This window comes from Cyprinodon tularosa, unplaced genomic scaffold (assembly GCF_016077235.1).
Source record: "Cyprinodon tularosa strain WSP-4 unplaced genomic scaffold, ASM1607723v1 ctg463, whole genome shotgun sequence".
NCBI lineage: Eukaryota > Metazoa > Chordata > Actinopteri > Cyprinodontiformes > Cyprinodontidae > Cyprinodon > Cyprinodon tularosa.
This window is the reverse complement of record NW_024039189.1, coordinates 23,677-48,337: the sequence shown is the minus strand read 5'-3', so window position 1 is coordinate 48,337 and position 24,661 is coordinate 23,677. Positions and strand designations below refer to the sequence as shown.

At 37.4% G+C, this 24,661-nt stretch overlaps 1 protein-coding gene across 5 annotated transcripts in view; it reads right to left on the bottom strand.

Annotated features, from left to right (window-relative positions):
* Window positions 1-24,661, bottom strand: part of ppp1r9ala (protein phosphatase 1 regulatory subunit 9A-like A) — a 37,526-nt gene that overhangs the window by 1,464 nt on the left and 11,401 nt on the right. For 2 of the 5 annotated variants that reach the window (XM_038301239.1, XM_038301240.1), the window contains 17 exons: window positions 15,110-15,242; window positions 13,774-13,894; window positions 13,523-13,627; window positions 13,017-13,146; window positions 12,235-12,393; window positions 12,083-12,136; window positions 10,317-10,546; window positions 10,058-10,154; window positions 9,842-9,968; window positions 6,544-6,695; window positions 5,864-6,185; window positions 5,726-5,780; window positions 5,578-5,646; window positions 4,592-4,787; window positions 4,004-4,048; window positions 2,181-2,297; window positions 154-342 (listed from right to left, as the gene is read on the bottom strand). In XM_038301239.1, the coding sequence (XP_038157167.1) occupies window positions 154-342; window positions 2,181-2,297; window positions 4,004-4,048; window positions 4,592-4,787; window positions 5,578-5,646; window positions 5,726-5,780; window positions 5,864-6,185; window positions 6,544-6,695; window positions 9,842-9,968; window positions 10,058-10,154; window positions 10,317-10,546; window positions 12,083-12,136; window positions 12,235-12,393; window positions 13,017-13,146; window positions 13,523-13,627; window positions 13,774-13,894; window positions 15,110-15,242 (2,301 nt within the window). The remainder of the gene's footprint in view (window positions 1-153; window positions 343-2,180; window positions 2,298-4,003; window positions 4,049-4,591; window positions 4,788-5,577; window positions 5,647-5,725; window positions 5,781-5,863; window positions 6,186-6,543; window positions 6,696-9,841; window positions 9,969-10,057; window positions 10,155-10,316; window positions 10,547-12,082; window positions 12,137-12,234; window positions 12,394-13,016; window positions 13,147-13,522; window positions 13,628-13,773; window positions 13,895-15,109; window positions 15,243-24,661) is intronic. The other 3 variants (XM_038301242.1, XM_038301241.1, XM_038301243.1) reach the window with 3 other exon arrangements.

The window sequence follows — 24,661 nt, the reverse complement described above, 5'->3', positions numbered from 1 at the left end:
TCAAAGATGCTAAAAGCTATTAAATCAGTGTGTTGCAAATATATAGCCACAAGGGGGCAGCATCTAAATTTGAAGAAACATCTCTTTACTACTTCTAAAAAAGTTAAAAAACAAAAAACTCTTACTTGGATTTATTTTAAAATTTTCTTTTACCTTCAGTTTGTCACTGTCTAAGTGCAGAAGCTGCTGGCCATCGATTCCCTTTGCAGTGAATTCAGGTGTGTACTGGTCCATATTCATGCCCATTAACCAGTGACAGACCTGCTGATGGGTCCACTCAGAGATGGGCCGGTTCTGCCACTGATATTCTTTTCCAACAGGGATTGGTTCATCATCCAAGGTCTGTATTTAAAAAAAAATTAAAAAAAAGAAGGTGGAAGTTAAAATTGCATAAATGCTCCTTTTGATCCATCGTTTAGGATTTAAATTGGAAAAAAAAAGAAAATTTTTATATATATATATATATACATATATATATATCTTAAAGTTGGGCACCTGGTATCTGTCAGCACTACTTCTATTTTTGTTAGCTTTCTACAACAGGATGTTTTCTTTATATAAAAAGAAATAATAGAATTGTTGTAAGATATACACTTTCAGTCAGTCTGCAGGCAGTAATTATAGATGCCAAGATCAAAATATTTGGGGGCTTTAATGACATCTTAGAATCTCTGTTTTCCCAAGCTTGGAATATTTATACAACAAACAACAACAATTGGGTTTAAAAACAAGAACTAGGTGCCAACGTTTAATTATAGATTTTCTCTAATCCAAACGGTGTCCAAATTATACCAGCAGGCTTAATTATATGTTTTGATGTGTTTTGGGTCGTTGTGCTGTCAGAAAGAAAATACATCTATGTTTACCTTCCAACCACAAGTTGGTCATCAGATGAAAAAAAAAGCCAAGAGTCAAACACTCAATGAATCATAAATTGTGTTAAAAAGTGTTGACCAAGAAAAAAAAAAAGCCTTTCTACAGAACCAACCTTTAAATTTGAAACCAGTTAATGTTTTGCCTAAAACAACATTTGGAGGTGATGTTTTTAGACATAACAGGCCTCCATGGTGATGGCAGCATCATGCTGTGGGGTTGTTTGGCTGCCAGTGATGTGTTTATATTACACAAAGCAGGGGGCTAATGAAAAGAGAACATTACTTTTAAGTTATTCCTTTAATTCAGCAGCGTGAAGGTTCAAATTTCGACCAGACAGTTCGTTCCAACAGGACTGAATAGCAACCTGTTTAAAGGATTTCCTTTTCTGATGAGGGCTTAGATATCAAGCCAAACTTACTCCAGTTTGTGGTAGGTTTGATAAAAAAATGTGTTTCTCTGTAACTGACGTAAATCTATCCAAAATAAGAAGGGATTTGTGTACAGAATATTTTTGAGCATATATGGATGAGTTACAACAGTGAAACAAATTATTACTGGAGCACCAATTCCTGATTTTAAAACTAATGGAAGTTGTATAATAAAATCCCCCTAAAAATAAACATTCAATGGTTGAAGACGAGTCTCAGTAAATTTCTGACTGAAAGTGTACAACTGTTTACATTCCCTCCAAAGTGCTTTTAAGTACCAACAAAGTACTGATGGTTTGTTTGAAAACTACAAATTTTTCAACATGACTGTAAATATGTTGAAAAGGTAGAATAAATTATTTACCTTTAGAGTGAAGGAACATAAAAGCTGCAAAGCAAATACTAATTCACTTCAATCCATTTTTAAAAAGTAACCTACAGCATTGAGAAGCTGATAAACATTCCCCAAGCGAGAACAAAAACGAAAACCCAGCGTGCATATAAAGGAAAACATCCCAAAACTGTAGTGCATGTCGATGTTTTCACACTGAGCCGCAGAGACAAACAAACATGAGGAAAGCTGAAACATCACTAAACAGGAAGAAGAGATTCCAGCTGCACTAAAGCAGAAGTTTGCACTATCAAAATCATGGCTAACTTAATGAAAAGCTAAGCCACGCGACTTGCTGCGATACAAAACAAACCGGCTTTAACAGACAGACATGCCGCGCTCACATAGCCTCTGTCCATTCTTGTTTTAATGTGTGCTTTGAAAGGGGGCGAGGCTCAAAGGGCATGCTTGAGAATGTCCCCTTTCAGGTGCATCAAGGCGTCCCCACACAGCTTTTGTGACTGCACAACAAGGAGAGCACTCACCTCGCTGGAAGAGAAGATTAAAGTGTGTGAGCGCCCAGACAGATTGGGTTCAGCGACTAACCCAGAGATGTCTGAACTGGCGCTGGCAGGGCTAGAATCATCTATGACTGAAAAACTCTGGAACAATGGGAAAGAAGGAACGCATTTACTAAGGTAACATCAAACACCAGCTTCTGTTCACTACCACAGGCAGACAAACAACAGGATGACAGCTGACGGCAGTGATGTATGCCACAAAAACACGTTGATGTATGATTAAGAGTAATTACAGTGGTGGCAGTGCATACTGATTATCTAGCATAGACATGACTGTGACCTTAAACTGTGAGCGGAAGGAAGATCAGAGTCTATGGTGCACAATTAAAAACTAAATCCACCACCAAAGCTAGATGATGATCCTGTAAACTAGAGGAAGGCTAGTGCTAATGAGAGCCCGCCAAAAATAAACCAGATTCAGGTATGGGGTAATGTTTTGTTTTTTTCTAAAGATAGCTAAACCACAAAGATTTCATTTTCTAAAAAGGTTGTAAGTATAGCCTGTTGCACAGCGTCTTGCAGAAGTATTCACACCTCTTGGACTTTTTTTCCTAAATTTTGTTCTGTTGCAACCGCAAACCTTTTTGTTTAAATAAATATCTAAAAAGAGCATTATACATTTCTATTTATTCTTCCTGAATCAGTTCTTTGTAGAAACAGTTTTATAATTGGTGCAAGTTTACCCTCTTCTTTGCCAAAGATATCAAGTTTTTAATCTATTTGGAAAATTTTAAACATTTAAATGTGATGATCGATATTGTCTTACAATAGAGTCTAAATAGATTTAGAATTGGACTTTGACCAGGCCATTTTTACACATGAATTTACTATAATCAACATTTTTTTTTTGTTGGTTAGATGTTAGGGGTCCAGGTCCTGTAGGGGGGTTAACGTCCACACCAGGATTGCCCTGAATTTCACTCGAGCCATCCTCACATAAACTCCTGCAAGTTAAACTGCAGTATTACCACAGCAAAAAGCTGCCACAACTATCTTTCACTTTCACACAGATGGTGTTTAATTGGAAGTTTTTTTTTATTATTGTAGCCCAAAAAGCTCGTTTATCAAACTGTTAACAAATAAAAATAACTGTTTTTTTTTTTTTTTGAGAGGCACATAACTGACTATTTAAGGTATCTTCTGAAGGCAGCTGCTGTAGATCTATTTAGGAGCATCAAATTGCAGGCAGTCTAAATCAATTCGAGGTTTTTAAATAAGTTAAACATTCTGCTTGAAAACAGTCACTATTTTGTGTTGCTCTACAAAAATATTAATAATCAAAGTTTGTGGTTTAAATATAAAAAATGTAAAGGGGTGTGAATATTTTGCAAGGTTCTACAAGTCTTTTCCTGAGATGGTCAGATTGTTTAGTTCAAACAAAGAGAAACAACAACCAGACATGCAGGTTTTCTACACGGCCAATTTATTTCTTACAAGTAATTCATTCAAAGAATTAAAAAATCTAAAGCCTGCATATGTGTTCTAATATTCACACATGAATCCCTAATAGCATTTTCCAATTAAGCATTTTAGGTCTATAAAAGTATTGCTGGGCTGTTTGTTCTTCAGAAAGTCTGAAGTCTTTCTTAAAATGACTGTAATAAACAGGGAAAAAAGGGTTTAATTAGGTGTTAAAACTTTACCACATACCCACTACAAAACCAGTAGTGAATTACTCCAGGAATACGTTCTATATGAGAAGTTAATCAAGGATCGAGCTTGTTAGTGAAACACTACTGAGTGATTTTGAGTCAAAGCAGTGATTTAAAAAAACGTGTATACTGTACCAAATCTAACGAGCGACTGAATAAAGAGGACCAGGAGAGATTTGTCTGTTTAAAGGAAACAAGGTCAAAGAAGACTCATCAGAAAGTAAGGTGGTAAAATAAAATAAAGAACCACAGAATCAGAAGTCATTTCACAGATATATACTCTTATAGCTTCAGTTCCAGTCTTGAACTTTTTAAAAGACAATTGTTTGAACAGCAGTTGGCCAAAGCCTGCATGATGGGCAGGCGTTCCACTCAGTAGATATGCAACATCACTGCAAAATAAGCTTGATGCTGTGAGGACTTTTCACCTAGTGACCTTTTAAAAAAGGCAAAGCATCTAATTAATAAATAAACAAGATCTTCCAAGGAAAGATTATGCCGAACACTGACGAGGAACTGTGCAGAAAAGCACCACCGGACCCAACCAGAACAGTTTAAGGGTTGGAGTGTAAGGAAACAGGACGTAATCCTGGCAAAATGTTGGGATAGTTATGCTGACAATATTTAAACATAAAAATACAGATGGATAGATAGATTTAATTATTTTCTTTAACATAAAGAAACACTGAAACACACATCTAAATACACGTGCAATAGTTATACCTTATGTCTACGGTCCTGGCTTTGCTCACTGCTGGTTTCATTTGTAGTATATGGCAGGCTGCTAGTGGATGAGGACGGCTCTCTGTCCCTGTCTTTGTCTCCAAACCAGGAGAACGGCATACAGGTGGGGACAGAGGTCATCGACTCTGCAGGAGAAAGGTTCCCTCCGGATTCCTCTAGTAACTCTGCAGACCCCCTGGTCATCAGATTAGTAGTGAGAGGTCATTAAAAACAAGAGTTGTGTAAATCTGGAATCAAGGACATAAGCTAAAAATATTTCTCTGCATCAAATTTCTCTTTATTTCAGTTATTTCAGCAAAAAGCTGAAAGAAATTCCCCTCATGTTTGTGGCAAGGTCATCATCTTTTCAGTAATTTGATCCAACGGGATAATGGAGAATTATACAAATGCACAGATTAAAAGTATTTAGTTTAGTTGACTTAAAAGATTTTGACTCCAAACGAATGGAAATAATTTTCAAGTTTTCAGAAAATGTAAGTATGCTATAATCATGCATCAATATGGTGATGGCATGAAGGGCTGTCCGAATGTGACCCTGCTGGGATATGGATAAAGCTTAGCTTGCTTTAAATGTTACCTTTAGATCATCTTCCTCCGTGGTTTAGCCACAAATTATGTCACTTAGCCCCCACAAGTGAGCTTTGTGATTAACATGGTTATAAACCAAGTATTGGTTACATTTTGGACAGATGGAAAATTAACTCAGCTTGTCGGCTTTGGGCTTGATTAAACACAATGAGCAAACATCAGATGATACAGCTTCCCAGTTAACTGACGGTGGAGGCTTTAGTGCCTATCCATGTGTACTGGCTTAGTAATATATAAGTTTCACTTTTTTAACTTGATAGCTAAAAGACATAAAATGTTCATGTTTCAATTTATTCACAACTAAAGAACTGGTATGTTCAGTTTAAATTAGAAAACATTAGAATGTTAAGAAACTATCTAAGAAGTCCAATAAGTACCTGCTCTCCAGAGAAGCTCTCATGGCCTCTTTGTCTTTTTTCCCTTTGCCACCAGACTTGCGAAGGCCTCTGCTTGGATCAGATAATCATTTAAAACCAAATATGGGATCTTTGCTACACATGATTAGTTGATAACTAGAATACTTGCCCAAAATCTGGAAACCGTCTCTTATGTTTTGAAGTAGAAGGCTCGCTGAGCTCCTCTGTAACGAAGCAGAGATCAACAGCCTCAGCAAGAAGAAAAACTCCTTTGCTATTGCAGACGTTAGATTTGCTTCTGCTGTACCTTTGAGTTCCTTCCCTTTGCCTTTGGATTCCCTCTTCTTAGCGTTTCGCATAAAACCAGAGGGAGATTGTGGTGAGGAGGTGTGTTTTGGGGAAGACAACGGACTACCACTGCTTTCAATACTATCCCCCAGCGATGGTGACAGAGATGGACTACTGGACAGCTCCGCTTTGCTCTTGGAAGCATCTCTGGTCTCGCCTTGAATGTCTTTCTGTCCGTTTCCAGGATAGCAGACGTTGACAGGGAGGGCCAGACTCTCCTGCACTGACCGCCGCCTCCCAGCAGATTCCTGCTCCTCCTGCTCGTCCTCTTCTTCAGTTTCCTGTAGGGACCGAGCTAATTATTAACAAGGACAATACAAGGAAGAGAGAATAAAAGCTATTTATGTAGCATAAAGCTCTGGTCAGCAGTGTTTGGATTATGTCACAATGCTGAAGGTTTCATCTACATTCATCTAGGGAGTTCTACCATTATAGAACCTTCTGGTATATTCATATTACAAAAAAAAAATCGTAACAGCTGATCAACTCAGCAAATCAGGATTTGTGCTGTAACTACTTCAGCACAAAGTCACACCTTTACTGCGAGCGTGCTACTCACACTCTCTCTAGATGGGCGGCCTATTATTTGAGCACTTTGGCTTTGATTTGGGGAAACATTGAATAAATTAAGTTTCTCACCTGAGAATGGCGAGATGGACTGGCTAAGGTTTCTTTCAATTTGGACCGAGACGGAGCCTGACGCCTGCTCATCTGAGCCAGCCGGCATTTTGCCCGCTGAGCACTGGTGTCCAGGAGCCTGGTTTCAGGGACCAGTTCAGTCCAGTCTTGATCTAAAACAGAAAATAAACACAGTGCAATTAAAGATGGATTTGCCTCTTTACAGATTTCTTCTGTTTGTGTGTTTAATCTAAATGATTCAGATCAAACTAACTTTATCATTAAACAGAAATAACCAGATTAAATAAAATAAATCTTATTTAAAAATCTATCAACAACCTAATAGCTCTAGTTTCATCATGTCATCAGTACACATGATATTTAACATAGTTCAACTTTGTGTGTAATCACATTACAGCAATAATCAATATTTTTTTTTTATAATGATTTTAGTACATCTTTACTCGAGGTCACGATTATTGAGCAGGAAGCTGAGCCCTCTAAGGTACAGGGTAGAACAGATAATTAAAACTTCATTGAGGTTTCAGGTCAGTTGAATTAATCGGTGTTCAAACAGTTTAGAAAGCAGGTCAGAAAATTTATCCAAATGTTTTTTAGGGTGTTTCTGTGTCCAATACTGGAATCTTTCCATCTTTAATAAAAGAAACTCTCTTGAATGCATTAGCTAATGAAGAGTATTTTTTTTCTGAGTTAAGCTGATTAAATGACAGATATACATTTTCAAAATGGACAAAAGAAACATGTGTAGCTAAAAAAAATTATATATATTCTCTTAGCTGTTGTAGGGATATTAAGAGGTCACAAAACGAATAGAAAAAATATTTGTTTAAGTTTAGCTTTTATTTAACCAGTAAAAACCCAAGTGAAGCCCCTGTCACACCTTCACAATTTAGCCAGGGTATGCTTGACGTCCCAAAATCTTCTAAAACGCTGGCATACGATGAACTTTCTATGTATTTTTTCAATTTTGGGCGTATAATTAGAGTATTCATAACAAGTCCAAAACTTATGTCAAACGACAGCCTAACTTATGCATAACGGACGGCAGCGTAATGCTCATAAAATGTCCAAGCCAGTGTCCTGACGCGGGCAGCAATGCAAAGATTTCTTTCATCGCAGTATTAACCTAGCTGCTGTTTACTGCCTGCCAAAAAAGAAAAAGAGAAAGAAAAAGAACGAAAAAGAAAGAAGAGAGAAAGAGAGAGAGAGAGGGTTTGCAGTCACAGCAGATTCAGCGTCATGTCTGCTAGTAAGTTTATTGGCAGTGGGCTTCCTTGAACGCAGGGAGGATCCATCGCACTCACCTTCGCATACGTTATGCACAAGTTACTGATAGGTTTTGGATAAGCTAGACACCATAACTTATGAGTGACTAACACTTAACGCATATCAACAATCAGATAACTTACCTGTAACCTATGGCCCACGTATGAGCATATGCTGGCATACTTCTCGATGTACTTGCCCTATGTCGACGGTTCCAGCGTGTTTCAGCGTACTTCAGCGCGCTCATAACTTATACAAAACGTACCAATAAATTATCCAATGTATGCCAGCGTTTTTGCTAGATTTTCCGTATGTCAGGCATACGCGGGTCTAAATCGTTAAGGTGTTACAGGGGCTTGGGTTTTTTGTTTTGTTTGTTTTCATGGCACTAGTGGTTCGTTTTTTCGACAGTAGGCTGACAGGAAAGGGGGTATGAGACAGAGGGAGAGACATGTAGGAAAGGACCACAGGCCAGATTCGAATCCTGGTCGCCCGTGTCGAGGACTAAGGCCTCCGTACATGTGTCTTGCACACTAACCACTGCGCCGCCTGCACGCCCCGTTGAGATTTTTTTTTTATTTGACGAGTGCCTTAAAAAATAAACATTCAAAAACCCTGTTGGATATGCTCGTATTGCTGAAACTCTCTGCTTCCCATAAGAGGTTCCTGCAGCTGAAGGATATCTAATAAACGTCAACAGAAGCTAATCTGTTGTATGTAATGTTAAGTAATAAAATCTATGAATAACTTTCTGTTTGAACCAGATATACTTTTGCTACAAGCATAACATTTGAAGAAAGAAAAAAAATATTACATTAAGGGATCACTAACTATCACAGCTATTAAGATTTAACCGTCCCTCTATTCCTCATTAAAAACAAGCACTGAATCAGCTTTGAGTTCAGCCAAGCCTCTCTACTGTACCACAAAGAGTTTGCTCAAACTGCCTTAAAACTACAGTAAAGCACTGACCCTACTAAGTCTGAGCATGATGAGTAAAGTGTTATAGTATAGTGTTATATATCTACTTTAAAGAAGAGACCTATCTGTAGCCTACAAATGGCATACAAGTGTTATGGGGCTGGGGTTTGTCAATAGTCTAAGTTTCTGTGTGAAGTCAACATTGAAATCTGTGAAGCTGCAAAAAGCAATTTACATGTTTTTGTTTACAATGCGAATTGCCCAAACAACAGACAGCTGTTATCCCAGGTGCTCACATGCAGTAAGCCAAGGCCCAACAACATCGACCTACAGCTAAGCCCACAGTTGTTCAAACCCTTAGCAAATCTATGTTTAAAAGAATCAACTCGCTTCAGTATGAACATTTTCTAGAGGCTCAGTCTACATCCTGAGTTGAATCTCATAAAGGATATGTGGTGGGAGCTAAAGCTCAGCATAATGACAAGGTGGTCTTTCAACTTCAGTTTCATACATTATCTGTATACTAGTGGAAAAATGCAAAATGCTGGCGGCAAAACATGCACAATTTTTCAAACTATTATTACAAAGTTAAACAATTTTTAAAATGCAAAAATAAAATTAAACCCTTTTTTTTTTTTTCATCTTTTCAGCGATGTTATCTTTTGAAGCATTAAGCTGATTAAAACTGCATTAGCATCAGTCAGTCAATGAATAATTCTGGGCTCAGCTGTACTGGTAAAAGGACAGACATGCTGAACCTCATAAACCATAGCCAACAAAGTAAACAATAAAGCCTACTTATCTAGGTAAAACCTGCTTTTATAACACTTAATGATTTAATGGACATAAAGGTGATTAGTATCACTTTCATCAGGGCTCAAAGCTACCAAAGGATGGGAAAAATGCATCTTAAAGCTTAAACCTGTTAATAATGCTCCTTTTCCACATGCTCTAAACTGACTGCTTATTTTCTTTGGGTTTGTCATAGATGGTTTGAATGTGGAATCTGTGTTACATTGATATTTTTTAAGTTAACTGCTTGTGTCGAAGGCCTTTATGTGTACATAAAAACGCATTGATTTATGTTTCTAATATTAGTGCGGCACCGTACCTAACAGTGAATCATTAGATTGTGAGTTAGAAACCGAGTCCTGTCTGCCAAGTCTCTCTTCAGCAGCAGAGTCCAGACCACTATGGCATTCCACAGCTGAAGCACCTCTGGACTCCAGGGCAGCAATCTGTGGACAAAGCCGTAGCCATGCTTATTTTAGTGACTACAGCAGGTTAATAGGAGCAAAAACATTTACTCTCTGACCTGGACTCTTACCCTGTTCTGTAAGCTCCCCAGCTGCTCCTTGTACCACTTGTCTTTTTCATCTAGGATCTTTTTCAGTTCTTCCTCTTTCTTCACAAAATCTATTTCCCTGTTGATGATATAGAAAGTGTAGTTCCCTGAACACATTTACTTGATAAACAAATAGAGGTTTTATTTGACTGTAAAACGACTGAAACAACACCTTTTTTTTTTTCTTTAAATAAAAGCAAAGCTAACCTCAGATGTCAGCTGAAAAATAAGTTAAACTCACTTCTGCTGGTAGTCTTTGAGAAGTTTTTTGGCCTTGTTGTACTTCTTGTCCAGGGCCTCATACTGAGCCTGATTCTCAGCTAATTGCTCATTCACACTCTTGCACACAGCCTGGGCTTCCAGCCAGTAATTCTCCAGCTTTAAGATTTTTTCATTGCTCTCCTCAATTTTTTGCTCCAGTGCAGATTCCCTTTCTTCCCACAAAGATTTGTCCTCCTCCGATTTCCTTAACTGCAATGAGAACACAGCGTTATACAACAGGTTTAAGAAGCTCATGTGTCATTGCTGGTAGACCTGTGCTTGCCAGCCAGACTGGTCGTTTCATCTCATAATAAGTGCTAATGAAGAGGAATCTCTTAGGTCATGATCGCATCAATTATTTATGAAGAAATAAAGCATAAAAAAGCACTCCTATCCACTGAGGATCATTAATGACTAGAATGAAAACATGCAGCACCTTGTCAAAGTATTTACTGCACTTGATTCTGTTCAGATTTTGTTACAATACAGTAAAATACTCCTCAGCATTCTATTGGAAATTGTTGTGAGAGACCAACTAAAAGTTGTGGACAGAAATCAAGCAGAAAATAAATGTAAGACACTTAAAACAGCATGCATAGCATCCATGTCTAAACTAATAACCTAACATGTAAGGAAAGGAGTGTTTAGGTAGGCAGACAATAGGTGCAAGGTAACTCTGGAAGAGCTGCAGAGACCCATGACTTGGGTGAAAGAATTGGTTAACTGGAACAATATTACGTTTATTCTACAAATCTGCCATTTATGTAGTGACAAAAAAAAACAGTCATAAAAAGACTTGTGTGTATTTTTGCTTGGGCCATGGAGAGTCAGAAGAGACCAAAATTAAACTCTTTAACTCAAGTGCAATCTAGCTTCTGGTTAGCATTTTGTTTCAGATTTTTGGCTCTGCCAGCCCTTATTTAACATTAGATAGGGAATGTGTTGAAGAGAGATTGGGGAGACATGAAGCAAAGTATTTGAACCAAGCACAGCTGCATCGGAGATCAGGTCCTCTATAGATGGGTCACATGTTCTAACCCCAAAAGCTGCCACCACCATGCTCCTAACCATCATTTGATGTAGGAACTTATTGTTACATATATATCCCTGAACACACTTTCCCCACAATGGAACATGATGGGGGGCTGCATCACGCTATAAGGATTCTTTACTTCATCAATGATGGGGAAACGAGACAGAGATGATTGGAAGATTTGTTTAATTGAAGGCAAAAGGACAGAGTTTACCTTCCAGGAGGACTATAAACATAAAGAGAGCATTAGAGCTACAGTAAAAGGGTTCCAAAAACATCTAATGTGTTAGAAAACCCCAGCCAAGGTCTAATATTAAATTGAACACAAGTGAGGCTGGGACTGATGTTGACAGAATGTTGTCACAGAATGTCGTTGACTGAAATATTTGTAAAGCAGAATTGACTAAAAGTTCCATTCAGCAAAATGTGGTTTTGACTTTTGAAACATGCATGCCATGCTTTTCAGATTTTTAGTGACATAGAAAACAACTCATTATACTTCCTCTTCACAATCTCAACTCTTTGAAATTTGTGTTCAACAAAGATAGATAGATGATAGATAGATAGATGGATGATAGATAGATAGATGATAGATAGATAGATGATAGATAGATAGATGATAGATAGATAGATGATAGATAGATAGATGATAGATAGATAGATGATAGATCGATAGATAGATAGATAGATAGATAGATAGATATTACTCCTACCTTTTCCGTTAGTTGATTTATTTCAGCCACAGCAATGCTGTGCTTCAGTTGCAGCTATGGAAAGTTAGAAACATTTGACATATCGTTACCCTAATATACCAGATACTTTATCGTAAACAGATGTCCAACAATAGAGAAATTATTTTCTGTACCTCTTTGAATTTGAAAGCCATCTGAGAGCTGTTCATTTCCCCTGGCATGAACAACGACTCAGAATCAGGCAGCTCGAACACCTCTACATTTCTTCCTGGAGAGAAATTGGACCCAAGAATTCGTTCTTCTATCGTGTCATCGTCTTCATACCTCTCCTCCTAAAAGATATACTTACTGTGAGCTCAAACACACCTTAAAGGCCTATTACAGCTTGATAATTGATTAAGCCATACTCCTAGTTTTACCCTGGTTCTGAGGAAATATCTCAATCAGTATGTCTACAGCAAACAACACTGGGTTGGTCCACAGGTGTCACCTCAGGGGCTTGGCTTGGTATGTTTATGGCAATAAAAGCAAACACACTCTGTAGATAACAAGACTATGGCCACAGACTTTGCATGGCCACAAAAACTGATACTTGTTTTCTTTGTCTGCCATAATAAATTCTATTAAATCCTTGCATTGTTTCAATGTTGCAAAATTAGATGTCTACAAAGGCTTGATGGACAGAACAACATTTCACGACTCTGATGGACAGACAGCAACTGACTGAACCTTGTCCTACAGCAGAACTGTGACACATGGCTTACTCATAGGCAGCTGCTAATTTCCTGCAAGATCCCAGTGGCATTGGTCTGGGAGTGGTACAGAGGCTAATACTGCACAAATGCTTTGACTGCATTATCGTAATTACAGGATTTACTCTTGTAAACATTTTTGTAAACAGCATTAGGCAAAGTAATGAGCAATCTTTCTAAGGGTCCCTATGACGCAGACTTACCTCCTCTGTAGAGTGGTCATAAGGATCATCCAGGTCTTGTTGCTGCTGGTTCTTCTCCTGTTCAAGTGTTTCACTGATGAGGCGGGCCACCTCGCTCTGAGTTCCTGGCTTCTCTCGACCAATCAGAAACCTGTTTTGTTTTTTTACAGAGAAGAATTCTTTACAATGTAGCATTATACATGTTGCTTTGAATACCCACACTGCATTGCTTGTTGTATCCCTCAAGCTAAGATATGCAAACTAGAAATGTGTTTTTGAACAGACTTTGTAATGTGTAGGTGGTAAAATTTGCCTATAAATAATTTTCATAGTATTTTGAACAGGATGTAGGACTTTGAAGAAAAAGCAAATTTTGAAAACAACAGATCCTCTTTCCCTTCCCTAAAATACTTTAAAAGAAAAATTATTTCGCCATTATCATTTCATAGTGACATAAGAAAAGGACGAGGTTGCTGCCAGCAGGATAGTTAGATTTAGGTTGTTGTAGGGGGGGCAGTTGAACTTACCTCACTGTGCCTTTAGTGTTCTTTAGGACAGTTGCAGCAAACAGCTGGGTCACTCCTACCAGACTGGTACCATCAACTTCCACTATCTGGTCATTCATCTGTATCCTACAGGGAAAGAAAGTAAAACCTGTGAGATGTGAAGAATGTTATAATGGGTGCTAAATTCAGGTGATAGAAAAATGAGGACAGGAGTCTAACATCTCATTAATGTAGGAGGGGGGTGAAGCAGTATACTTGGACCATTTATTTACCGTCCATCTTTCTCAGCTGCTCCGTTCTCTGTTATAGTTTTTACAAAAATTCCAAGTTTTTCCAAACCCTGATCTGCTCCCACTCCCATTCCTATGATACTGATGCCAAGCCCATTATCCCCTGGAAGAGAAAAAAGATAGTTTAGAAGAATGGATGATAATAGAGAATGCCTCCCAAAAGTTTTGTACAAAATGCATTATATTCAAAAACTGCAAACATCTGAGTTATAACTGAACTGATCTGAAGTTGTAACATTAAGGTGCCAAATCCTGCATAAACAATCACATTATGAGGAAATACAATTTGTCCATTTTCAGCCTTGTGGTTTATTTGTGTTGTGGGATAGAATTTGACTTTCAACAGATAATAGGAAGGTTGAACAAAACATTTATTCTGTTCTTTCAACTCTTAGTATGAAAAATGCAAGATTTAGAGATCTTGGGAGCCTGTATGATCTGGTTGAACTGTAAAGTGCCTTGAGATGACATGTGTTGTGAATTTGGCGCTATATAAATAAACTGAATTGAATTGAACTAACAATACTCTGAATTAAGGTGTATTGTTACAACCTGTAGAGAATAATGTCAACTATCATTTAGAAATACACTGATGGTTTTCTTCTTTAAAGCCAATGCTGATACCAATTATTTTGACATCCATCTAACCGATTATAAATATGTCCTGACAATATTTTTGGACTGATTCTTATAGCTGATATTGCTTTTCTTTCTCCATTTACATGATAACAATATAAGTACAGCAAATACTTTAAAAGTCTTTATTTTAAAAAAACAAAGAAATATTAGCAAAGGAAACATAACATTAACGGTAGCAAATGAAGGGGATTAGCACTGGATCTCAGGGCATATTTGCTAAATATAACACATACATGCATTAACTGACAAAAAAAACCAAAAAAAACCCGACAAGAACAAATGATAGTATTGACAAAAAATATCGGTCTACAAGTGGAACGAACAGATATGATAAGAAATACATTTATTGCCCTACAGTGGAGAAATAATAATAGTAATGCAAGACGCTAAGAATAGTTTAAAATATCCAATTAATAATTTGCTGGTCTCAGTTTCTAAGCAATTATAAATCAATGTTGTACATTTTCCTATGCTGTAAAAAATGTTTGGCAAATAATAAAACAAGATTTTAAAGAAAAGGGAATTTACACATCTTGACATTAGTGGGCCAAAACTTTAAGACTAGAAATATTTTATACAATTCTAGTAGGAGTGCCAGTAAAATATAAATTCATTATTTTGCTGACACACTCCTCATAAATCCACTTGCTCAATACCCTAAAGGTTCTTTTGGACTCACCCTTCTCAATCTCCACAGGAAACACGTCCATCCTCTCCACTCTCTTTTCCAGCTCGTACTCTGCAGATGCTGCGACTGGGTCCACATCATCATTGCTGCGATCATAATCCTCATTGGAGAAGGTACTAAAGACCTACGCAAGTCAGAATATTAAAATAACAGTTTAGTTCAGTTTTTGCACATATAATTTTCATTTAGGGGATACTGTCCTACTGGCTTTAAGTTAAAAAAGTATGGTGTAATTGCACTCATCTGAAACTTTCCATAAAACCATTTGGTACTCATCAGCCTGCTTTACTTGCAGCCTCAGTTTAATGGCAAATGTAATAACAATAAAACATGAAAAGAATTTCCTATTGATACGCTGTAGCGATTGCAGAATTAGCATGCGGGTTGCTTAAAATATTGGATGCATCTCAAGAAGACTTTTATGGTTGCAGCTACAAAGAACAGACATGCAGTAGTGGTGATGATCATGAGGCACTGTGGAAACTGGGGCACATCTGTGAAGAGCTAATCAAACAAAGATGGATATGTGCAGATGAAAATTGTTCCTCAGTGTGAAAAAAAAAAGGAACACGTGACAAAAATATATCTTGAAGCTAAATAATTGCACAACGTCTAAACTGTTGCTGCTTTCAGAGTATAAGACTTTTATTTACAGATTCTGCTCTCATCAGAGCCCTGGTCCTGCAGGATCACATTATTGCTTCATATGGGGAACGGTTCTTCAAAAGCTTGTTGGACTTTTGCAAATACCGTTTTAGGAACTTGGATGGCAAAGGGTCTTGCAAAGAAAACCGCTTCCCATTTAACATAAACATGTATGTCAGTGTTGATTTTTCAGAAACCTTCAGAAACTGGAGCTTAAAAATATCTTCTGCTGCGGCTTTGATCGTTTCTTTATACATCATGTTGATAGAGAGCAAAATAATTCTTCTCATCTTTTCCACATTTCAGACCACACTGAAAATACAAAAATTCTGGAAACAGCCGTCAAACAGCACAAAAACCCAAAGCGTATTTCAAAGTCCACAAAGCTTGTTTTACCCAGTTGTCCTGGAATAAACTAGAGCAACCATCACAGCCATCTGAAATAAAGTCCACATACAATCTCTGGGGGGGGGGGGATTGTCAAAAATAAATTATTTTAGGAAAGCAGTAGTCATTAAAATTGTCTTTATTTTCATTACTGATTTGTAATCACCTAAGTTATTTGCTGACGGGCAGGAACAGGTATAAAATGCATGTAGGCATGTAGGAATACATAACATCATCCAGTGGAAAAGCTCAAAAAGGCTTAAAGAAGAACCACAAACTCAGCTCAGCTTAGAACATGGTTTTCTACTAACATCAAATAGTGACACATTTCTGTGAAAGGCATAGTGGAGGATTTTTGCAAGTTTTTGAAAAGACCCGCCCTCTTCACAAAAAAAAAAAAAAAAGCACAAGCTCAATCCTGTACCCACTCCCGAGAGGGGAAGCCTATTAAAAGTTTGTCAGCGTAAAATAAATTACAGTTGAAGGCTTTGATGGTGAAGGATACAAAAAAAAAAAAAAAACATGAAAAAATCATGGCTCTGCTATGAACGAGACAAGAGTAAGTTAAACTTCGCACAAAGCTTATGTGATGATATGAGGAAAGCAGATTAGATTACAGCAGACTCCAAAAGCAGCAGATGCTCTATTAAAAAGATTAACCAAACGGAGGTTCTCCTTATTAGGATGAAAACGTGATGATTCAGTCACAGAAATTATGGGAACACTTACAGCATGTTTTGGTTCCAATGTTGGGATTGGAGGAGAATGACAACTCCAAGATATTATAGACATAAAGTTCTAAACAAAAGAGCATAATCTTTGAAATCTTCCAAGTGAACTTTAAAATTTAAATGATATGAAAGTAGAACAAAGACACATGAGTTTTGAGTAACATTTTAATTTAAACCTGTTCTGAAATTCACTTCTATTACATATCAGATATTGTGTTATTGTGTTTTTGTGCATAAAACGAGGCAGCTTTGAATGGAAAACAAAGATAATTATTTGATAAATGATGAGACAGAAATGTGGATCGTATTAGGGCTGCAACTAATGATCATCATAAAAATCGATTTATCTGTCAATAATTAATTTTTTAATTTAGCAAATAATAATCGGACTGCAAAAGGTAACTTACTAAAGAAGATTTTTTACAGAATTTAGAACACTTGAGAATGAAACTTGTTCACTAAATGAGTTGTGGATAGAGCCTACTGATGAACAAAAAAAAAGTTTTTATATCAAAATTTTTATATTTTTGGTATAATTATTGCTCTAAGATGGATGCCTTATTAGATAATGGCATGTTTAGAGTTTCTATACTCCAATAAGGCATCTTCAAAAAACATAAAAAAATAATGAGATATAATGAAAAAGTTCATTGTGGGAAACACTTCAACAGTGTTTGAGAAATTAATGAAAAAAAAAAAAAAAATCATCCTCCTTTTAGTCTCCCTGCGATGCAGCCTTTGGATGAGGTCCCAAAGCGGGGCAGGTGGAGAATTTCCAGAATTACTTACCAAGCTGGATGTTTTAATTGGCAAAGTTACTGTAACCATAAAGGGTAACTAACTAAAACACAACATGTGCATGCAGATTCTATGAGAACTTTAAAGGTATCACACTTATTTTACTCATAGTTGTTTTTTTTTTTACTGATTATTTTTTTAATGTTAACCTTTGTTCAAAAAAAGTTTGTGGAACTGCTTAAAACTCCTCTGCTTTTAAGGTGTAATCTAAAGCAAAGATTGGCCTTGCTTGGCTAATAAAGACTGAACTGTAGGGGATTAGAATACCGATCAGACCAGTGAAACCCAACAATAGCAATAGATTTTAGCAGCACCACTTTTCCCCCTAATCTTCTCTTGGTGCATCACGTCTGGTTTTCATGCTACCGAAAACCCCCAGGCCTTAAAAAAAAAAATACTTGTTCTTTGCTGAACTCTAGTCACACAATCAGATCCTTGTTGGTAAGTAAGACAGAAATCAATTTGTTCATTAGTGTCTTCTGTCACCAGACTAAACAGATTTTCTACCCCGACTTCAGAACAAGCCCAGTCCAAAGTCTGGATTAAACTGAAACCACCTATCCAATACGTAATATCATATCTAAAAGTGATTTGGATTTTCTCCAAAGCCCCTTTAACATTTAAACCTAAACCTTAAAACTAGTCTTCAATTTTATTTCGCAGACAATTACATCACGTTTAACGTTTAAGAACCTTAATAGCCTATGCCCACTCTATATATTTTAATGCATAGACAGATCCAGTCATGCCTACACCCAACATTAAACTCTTTCCATCTTACCACGCCATTTAATGCTACAGAATACCAGAGTTGGGAAATGAGTCGGCAGCTGTGAGGAAAAGCAAACCAGGGAAAACCTATCGCCAGTGCAAAAAAAAAAAGACAGGGTCTGCCCACTGGATCAGGGAGCCTGAAATGTAAACTGAACCACAAAAAGACAACAAATTAAACCATGCTGTGAGGGTGTGGGCTGGAGCAGTGGTCTGAACAAACACCAGGAAAAGAAGCAAAAGGTATATCTCTAGTACTTCCTCTTAGTACTTCCTGTACACATGAATCTAAAATGATAAACACTCTGCTGCTATGACAATAATTACATCACAAGGAAGTGGATTGTTTTAGGAAGGAGATATACAAATCAAAACAAAAGCAGTCTAAGGCTCTAAGCTTGACCAGAACAAAACTGAGTTTTTGAACAAAGACCAACTTTCCCTGCTGCACCTCAGCTGTATTTTTTCTTTTACAAACTAGTAGACAGTACTGGATGAAATGTCACACCATGTTAAGACAAACGGTCAGACCGAGGAGTCATTTACATTTAGCCAAGGGTGCTCTTATTTTTTTTGGCTTGTTACCGTTTCGTTAACTTTTGCAGTTTTAATTGTTCCAGGCTTTCTAAGCACAAAAGGAGTTGTCGTTTCTGAAATGTTCTGGACTGATCAATCAATCTGCAGATATTTTGTAAGTGCTTAAAAAAAAAAAGAAGTTTTAAAGTAATTTTCTAAAAAAAAAACAAAAAAAAAAAACATAGGCTTGTTTTTTCCCCGATTAAAAGTGCCTTTCTAAAATAATATATACGGCAATCTCGAAAATAGTTTTCATACTAAAGACTTAGAGTTTTTTTTTTTTTTTTTTTTGGTTTAATCAGGCGTATTAACAGGTTGATAATGAGAGTCAACTAGTAGAGATACAAAGTCTGAGGATGTTTAAAATCATTGAGATACAGGATCTCCAATAACAAATACATAGAGAGTGTATTTGCTAACATTTTCTACATATCACCAAACTGGGTCCTTGTTTTACTTATGCAATCCCTATTTTTTATAGATCATTGTACTATAAAGATTTGTACAACAAAAATCATCCTATGTTTTGTTTTAGCATTTCTAAAAAGGTGCTTAAGTCTTAGTTATACGGCTGTACATCCAAAAGAATCATGATGTATAATTTATTGGTATTAGGTCTAAAAATGCTGCTATATTTGTTCAGGCCACCATCACATCCGCAGTAAGGATGGAAAAAATATCAACATGAGATATGCTTTGGATTAGCTGGTTTAATTGTGATCCACTATGCAATGTAAATAACTTGAGACAGATGATCCATCAAATCACTATCACAATATCAATATGTGACAAGTCCCGATAATTAAGGATGGCTTAGATGTATCAGACAGAAAATAACAAAAAAATAGGATACAGGTTTTTCTCCGCCACCATGCATCTTCCTACAAAATATTATACCACTTGGATGGACTCTTAAACTGGAGCTAGGCCATTATGAGTATTCATCTCTTGGGGGGGGGGGGGGGGGAAAGGTTGAAAAATAAAACTACACTGATATCCTGAGGAATCAGTCATTTGTCTTTCTTCTTAAGAGTAGGTTTTGCAAAAAACAAGCCAGGGTAAGCTAAAAAAGGTTCATCTTTGAGGTATATTGCATTTAGGGGCAATTAGATGCATGTTATGGCATTCAAAAGAACAGTGAGACAGTGATAAATCTCTAAACTCAATGTGGTTTGGATAAGTTGCATCACCATTGAGCATAAACCGTAATGTGAGAACAAAGGTTCGAGAAAAGGATCAAATTTCCAAAGTGGTGGAGCCTATAAACAGGTTAAACAGGTTGGTCTATAAACGGTCAAACAAAAACTATATTAGTCCACGTAAAAGTGGTGAAACTCCCAACACAATTAAGTTGTTGTTTTAGTAGTGTGTTGTGGAAATGTTTTGATGATCAGAGAAAAAATTCAAAGTATTAGAAATAAGCTTATAGGGTTATTAAGCAACACTAAGCAGAGTGCATTAGTATTCTGCTCTTTGGTGTCACCCTCCAGCCCACACACTACCAACATGTCTATCCATGCATTCTGTAAAGATAACGTAATGCAAATCATTTCTTAAAGCTGTGCTTTTCCTGCAAGAAGTGAAACATTTACAAATGAGATTACACACAAAAGGTGGCGCAGATGCATAGCAAGTAAATGAGATTACAGAGGGTGTATGCTTGCACAGTGAGCAATACAGACAGTACAATACAATAAAGAGTAAAAATTAAACAAATAATGCAATGAACTGAGATCCCTAACCACACCTTCGGTTTAGCGTGAACACATAAGTTGGATGTCAGGCTAAATCCAATGTTGAGGCTTCCTGTTCTTATGTAGGGGGTTGGGAAAAGGCAGCAGGTGGGAGATGCTGGCTTCAGGGTTTTACCTACTAAACTTTATTTTCTAGTTGTAATGAAAACATTCGTCAGGTTAACATTAAACAAATACATGAAAACTTTTTTGTCCTGTTTGGACGCTCTGAAACGTCCAAACAGGACAAACCTGATAATAAACTTTTAGGATTTTCTTTATTTCTTGTACAAAAGCCTGAGGAAACATTGAACTCCTTCTGTAGAATAAATGTCTGTATATTTTTGATACAGTGAAGTTCTAAAAATAATGCTGCATTTTTTTAATGTTCAATAAAAATGTGACTAGAAATGTTATACCTTACAGCAGCCATGAAATGTTTTGGTTATGTTCTCTGAAAGGTTGCATGTTTCAAACACTTGTTTTGGCCCTGACAACATTCCTTTGGGTGCATGACTAAGAAGAAGTCATGCTTTCTCATTACTTGTTTTGGAGCTGTAAAGTACTGTAAAAAAAAACTGCAAGCCAAATACAAATGGCCACAAACATCTCTATTCTTTCAATGATTCACCTGCCTCCAGAAATGACTTAACTCTTACCTTTTATTACTCTATCAGATTTTATCTAAGGTCATTTCATCTTTTAAGTTCCATATTGATTGGCAGGATTTCAAAGTGCAGCAAAAATCATGTTCAATGAAAAAAGTTTGAGTTGTAATGAAGTTGAGACACATTATCTATTTAGAAAACCAGTCAATTATTTAAGTGCTTCATTTAACTCTCCAGTAGTTTGAAGACCTAATTGTAAATCAATCGTCTTTCACATATGATCATTTCTTTATTAACTTTTAACCCCATTTTTCCATTCCATTAATATTTCCCAAGTGAACCTGTTAACAAAGCTTAGAGGAGAGCGTTTATGCGTCTATCTTTCTGTTATTTCCAGTTTATTTATCTACCACCTATTTACAATAAATGTCACCTTAAAGGTAAAGTGGAGGATTTTCATGAATTTTTGAAAACACCCACCCTATTTACTAAAAAAAAAATGCACATGTACATCCCTATACCTGCTCCAGAGGGAAAGCCTATTAAAGGTGTGCAAGAGCACACACAAGCCCATTTTTCCTCGTGCACGCTCTGTTTAAAAGTTTGCTGTTTGCATATCTCATACAAGCTTACTTTCCAAAAGAAGATTTGCAATTTTTCCACAATGTCAGTGAAAATGGGGATGAGCATGTAGGACGGCCTTATGTAAACATATCACCAGAATGACAGGCACTTAGGTGGACCACTTATTTTGATGATCCACCCGGAAAAAGAACATCCTCCAATATACCTTTAAGAGACTTTAAAAGGTAAAATAGGTCTGATGTACATCCACAAATACATACATCGTTGAACTGATCCAGTAGTATAAAAGGGTGTAAACTATACTGAAAAAAAAGTGCATCTTCAGCCGTTAGACATTTAACACAGAAACAATGCTTGTGAGGTGACAAACACAACATCCGGGGGGAAAAGATCTCAAGCAAACAGCACAGCTATAAGGCATAATAATGAAATATTATTGGAACATAAATATCTATTGAAATGCCTGGAGTTTAAAATCTGTAGCATTTGTTACAGATTTCCTCTGTATTTCTGTCTCAACTTAAACAAATCCTAATAACATGCATTTCTCAAATAATGTTTTAAAGGTAAAACGGCTTCCAAACCAGTTTGGTTCTATGTAAAAAAAAACCCAAAGCAAATAACTACTTGAACCACTCCCTGCATCAACCACTGCCATCATGAAATTTTAAAAACAATCAGCCTGTTACATCAGTGTGAAGGAATTTGGAATCATCTCTGTGGATTTTTTAGATTCACCTACAAAGGGGTTTATCTGAGCCACTGTCACAGAGCCTCTCAGTCCAGGTTTTGCGGTGAGGCCACAAGAAGTGCTTTTCTAAGCTTTTTTTTTTCTTTTCCCAGGTGGACTTGATGGTCTACATCTTAGTGGTTAGAGTAAGAAATCTTGAAGGTGCATCGGGAGGACCAAAATATCTTCCTTGTGTTTTTAGTTCAGCTGTGGTTTCCTACTGGAAACTCAGATGCAAGTCTTGCCTTGTTCATTATTAGTGTCCATGAACATCAGCCTTAGCTGAGGCACATGAGGGCTGCAGTGCTTTATATGATGTTCTGAGTTCTTTAATGACCTGCTGGGTTAGTGATTGAAACACGAATGCTACCGTACTTTCACAACCATAAGGCGCACCGTACTAAAAGGCGCAGTCTCAGTTATGTGTGTCATTACTGTATTTAACACACACATAAGGCGCACCGGACTATAGGGCGCGTTTTTTATATACAGGTACATGTCCTCTACTATGTTTAAATACCTCTACTGCGTATTTAAAAATAGAGCGGGAGCAAAACTGAGTATGACTGTGCTTTATTCATGTATTTATTACAAAGTATTAATCAACCCTGGGAGCTGGCCGTGAGACAGCCACATCGCAGATGACAGAGTGCTGTGATCACTTCTAAATTAAATTAAACTCCTGAAACCTGCCGACGGAATATGTTCGCTCTTATTACCGGTATCCTGGTGCCTGCAGTTTAAATTATTTAGATGAAAAACACCTGCCAGCCGCCGCGGTGAACCCGGAGGCAACCCGGCCCAGAGGCTGCTGTTGAAGGGATTCCTACTGTCGGCGCACCGCTGGTATGTGGGCGCCTCCGACAGAAATAGTATAGGCAGGATGATAATCTGGATGAACTGACTGCAATGATTAAGTTTTCAGGTGGACTTTCTCACTTAAAAACATATTAAAACTACTTTATTCCCACTGAACACAGCAAATATAGCTGCAAGATTTAGATTATTTAGATGAAAAACACCTGCCAGCCGTCGCGGTGAAACCGGAGGCGACCCGGCCCAGAGGCTGCTGTTGAATTAAGTTTTCAGGTAGAAAAATAGAGCGGGAGCAAAACTGAGTATGATTGTGCTTTATTCAAGTATTTATTACAAAGTATTAATCAAACCCATCAAAGTCATCATCCTCTGTTTCTGAATTAAACAGCTGCGCTAAATCAGACACGCCAATTTCCCCTTCTTCGCTGTCAGAGTCACTTTCCGAGCCGCACGGCTCCTCAGAAATAATGCCGGTGTCGTGCGACAGAGCCAGCAGACACGTTAGTCCAAGCATCTACAATCCATCCACAAACTGTGGCGTAACTTGCTGCCTTCCACTTTTCGTGAAACTGTGGTCTCCGTCGGTCATCCATTGCTCCAACGCCGCTTGCAGCCTTACTTTGAACGGCCGGTTCACACCGATGTCGAGCGGTTGAAGTTCCTTTGTCAGACCTCCCGGGATAACGGCGAGCACAGCGTTTATTTGTTTCACCATGTTTTTCACATTGGCTGTGAGATGGGCACGCATGGAGTCACAGATTAACAGCAATGGTGATGAGTGGAAAAAAACCACCTGGTCTCCTTACATTCACCTCCCTCAGCCACTCTTTCATCATCTCCTCAATGAGGTGGTCTCAAAAGTCGCAGTAACAACACACATAGGGCGCACCGCACCAAAGGGCGCACCGCACATTTTGAGGGGAAAAAAAGATGTTTATGTGCGCCTTATAGTCGTGAAAATACAGTACATTGTTATGTTCCGCTTTTCGGCAATCTGCTGCAGATATGGAATAATGGATACTCACCACATTACGCAGCAGTAATTCTGTATTTGGCTCCACCGATGAAGGTTATCTTCATCAAAGTTTTCCTTTTAAACACCAATATGCCTGTAACATGTTATAAGTGGCTGATTCCATGCCTTCAAAAAGGATATTTCCTTT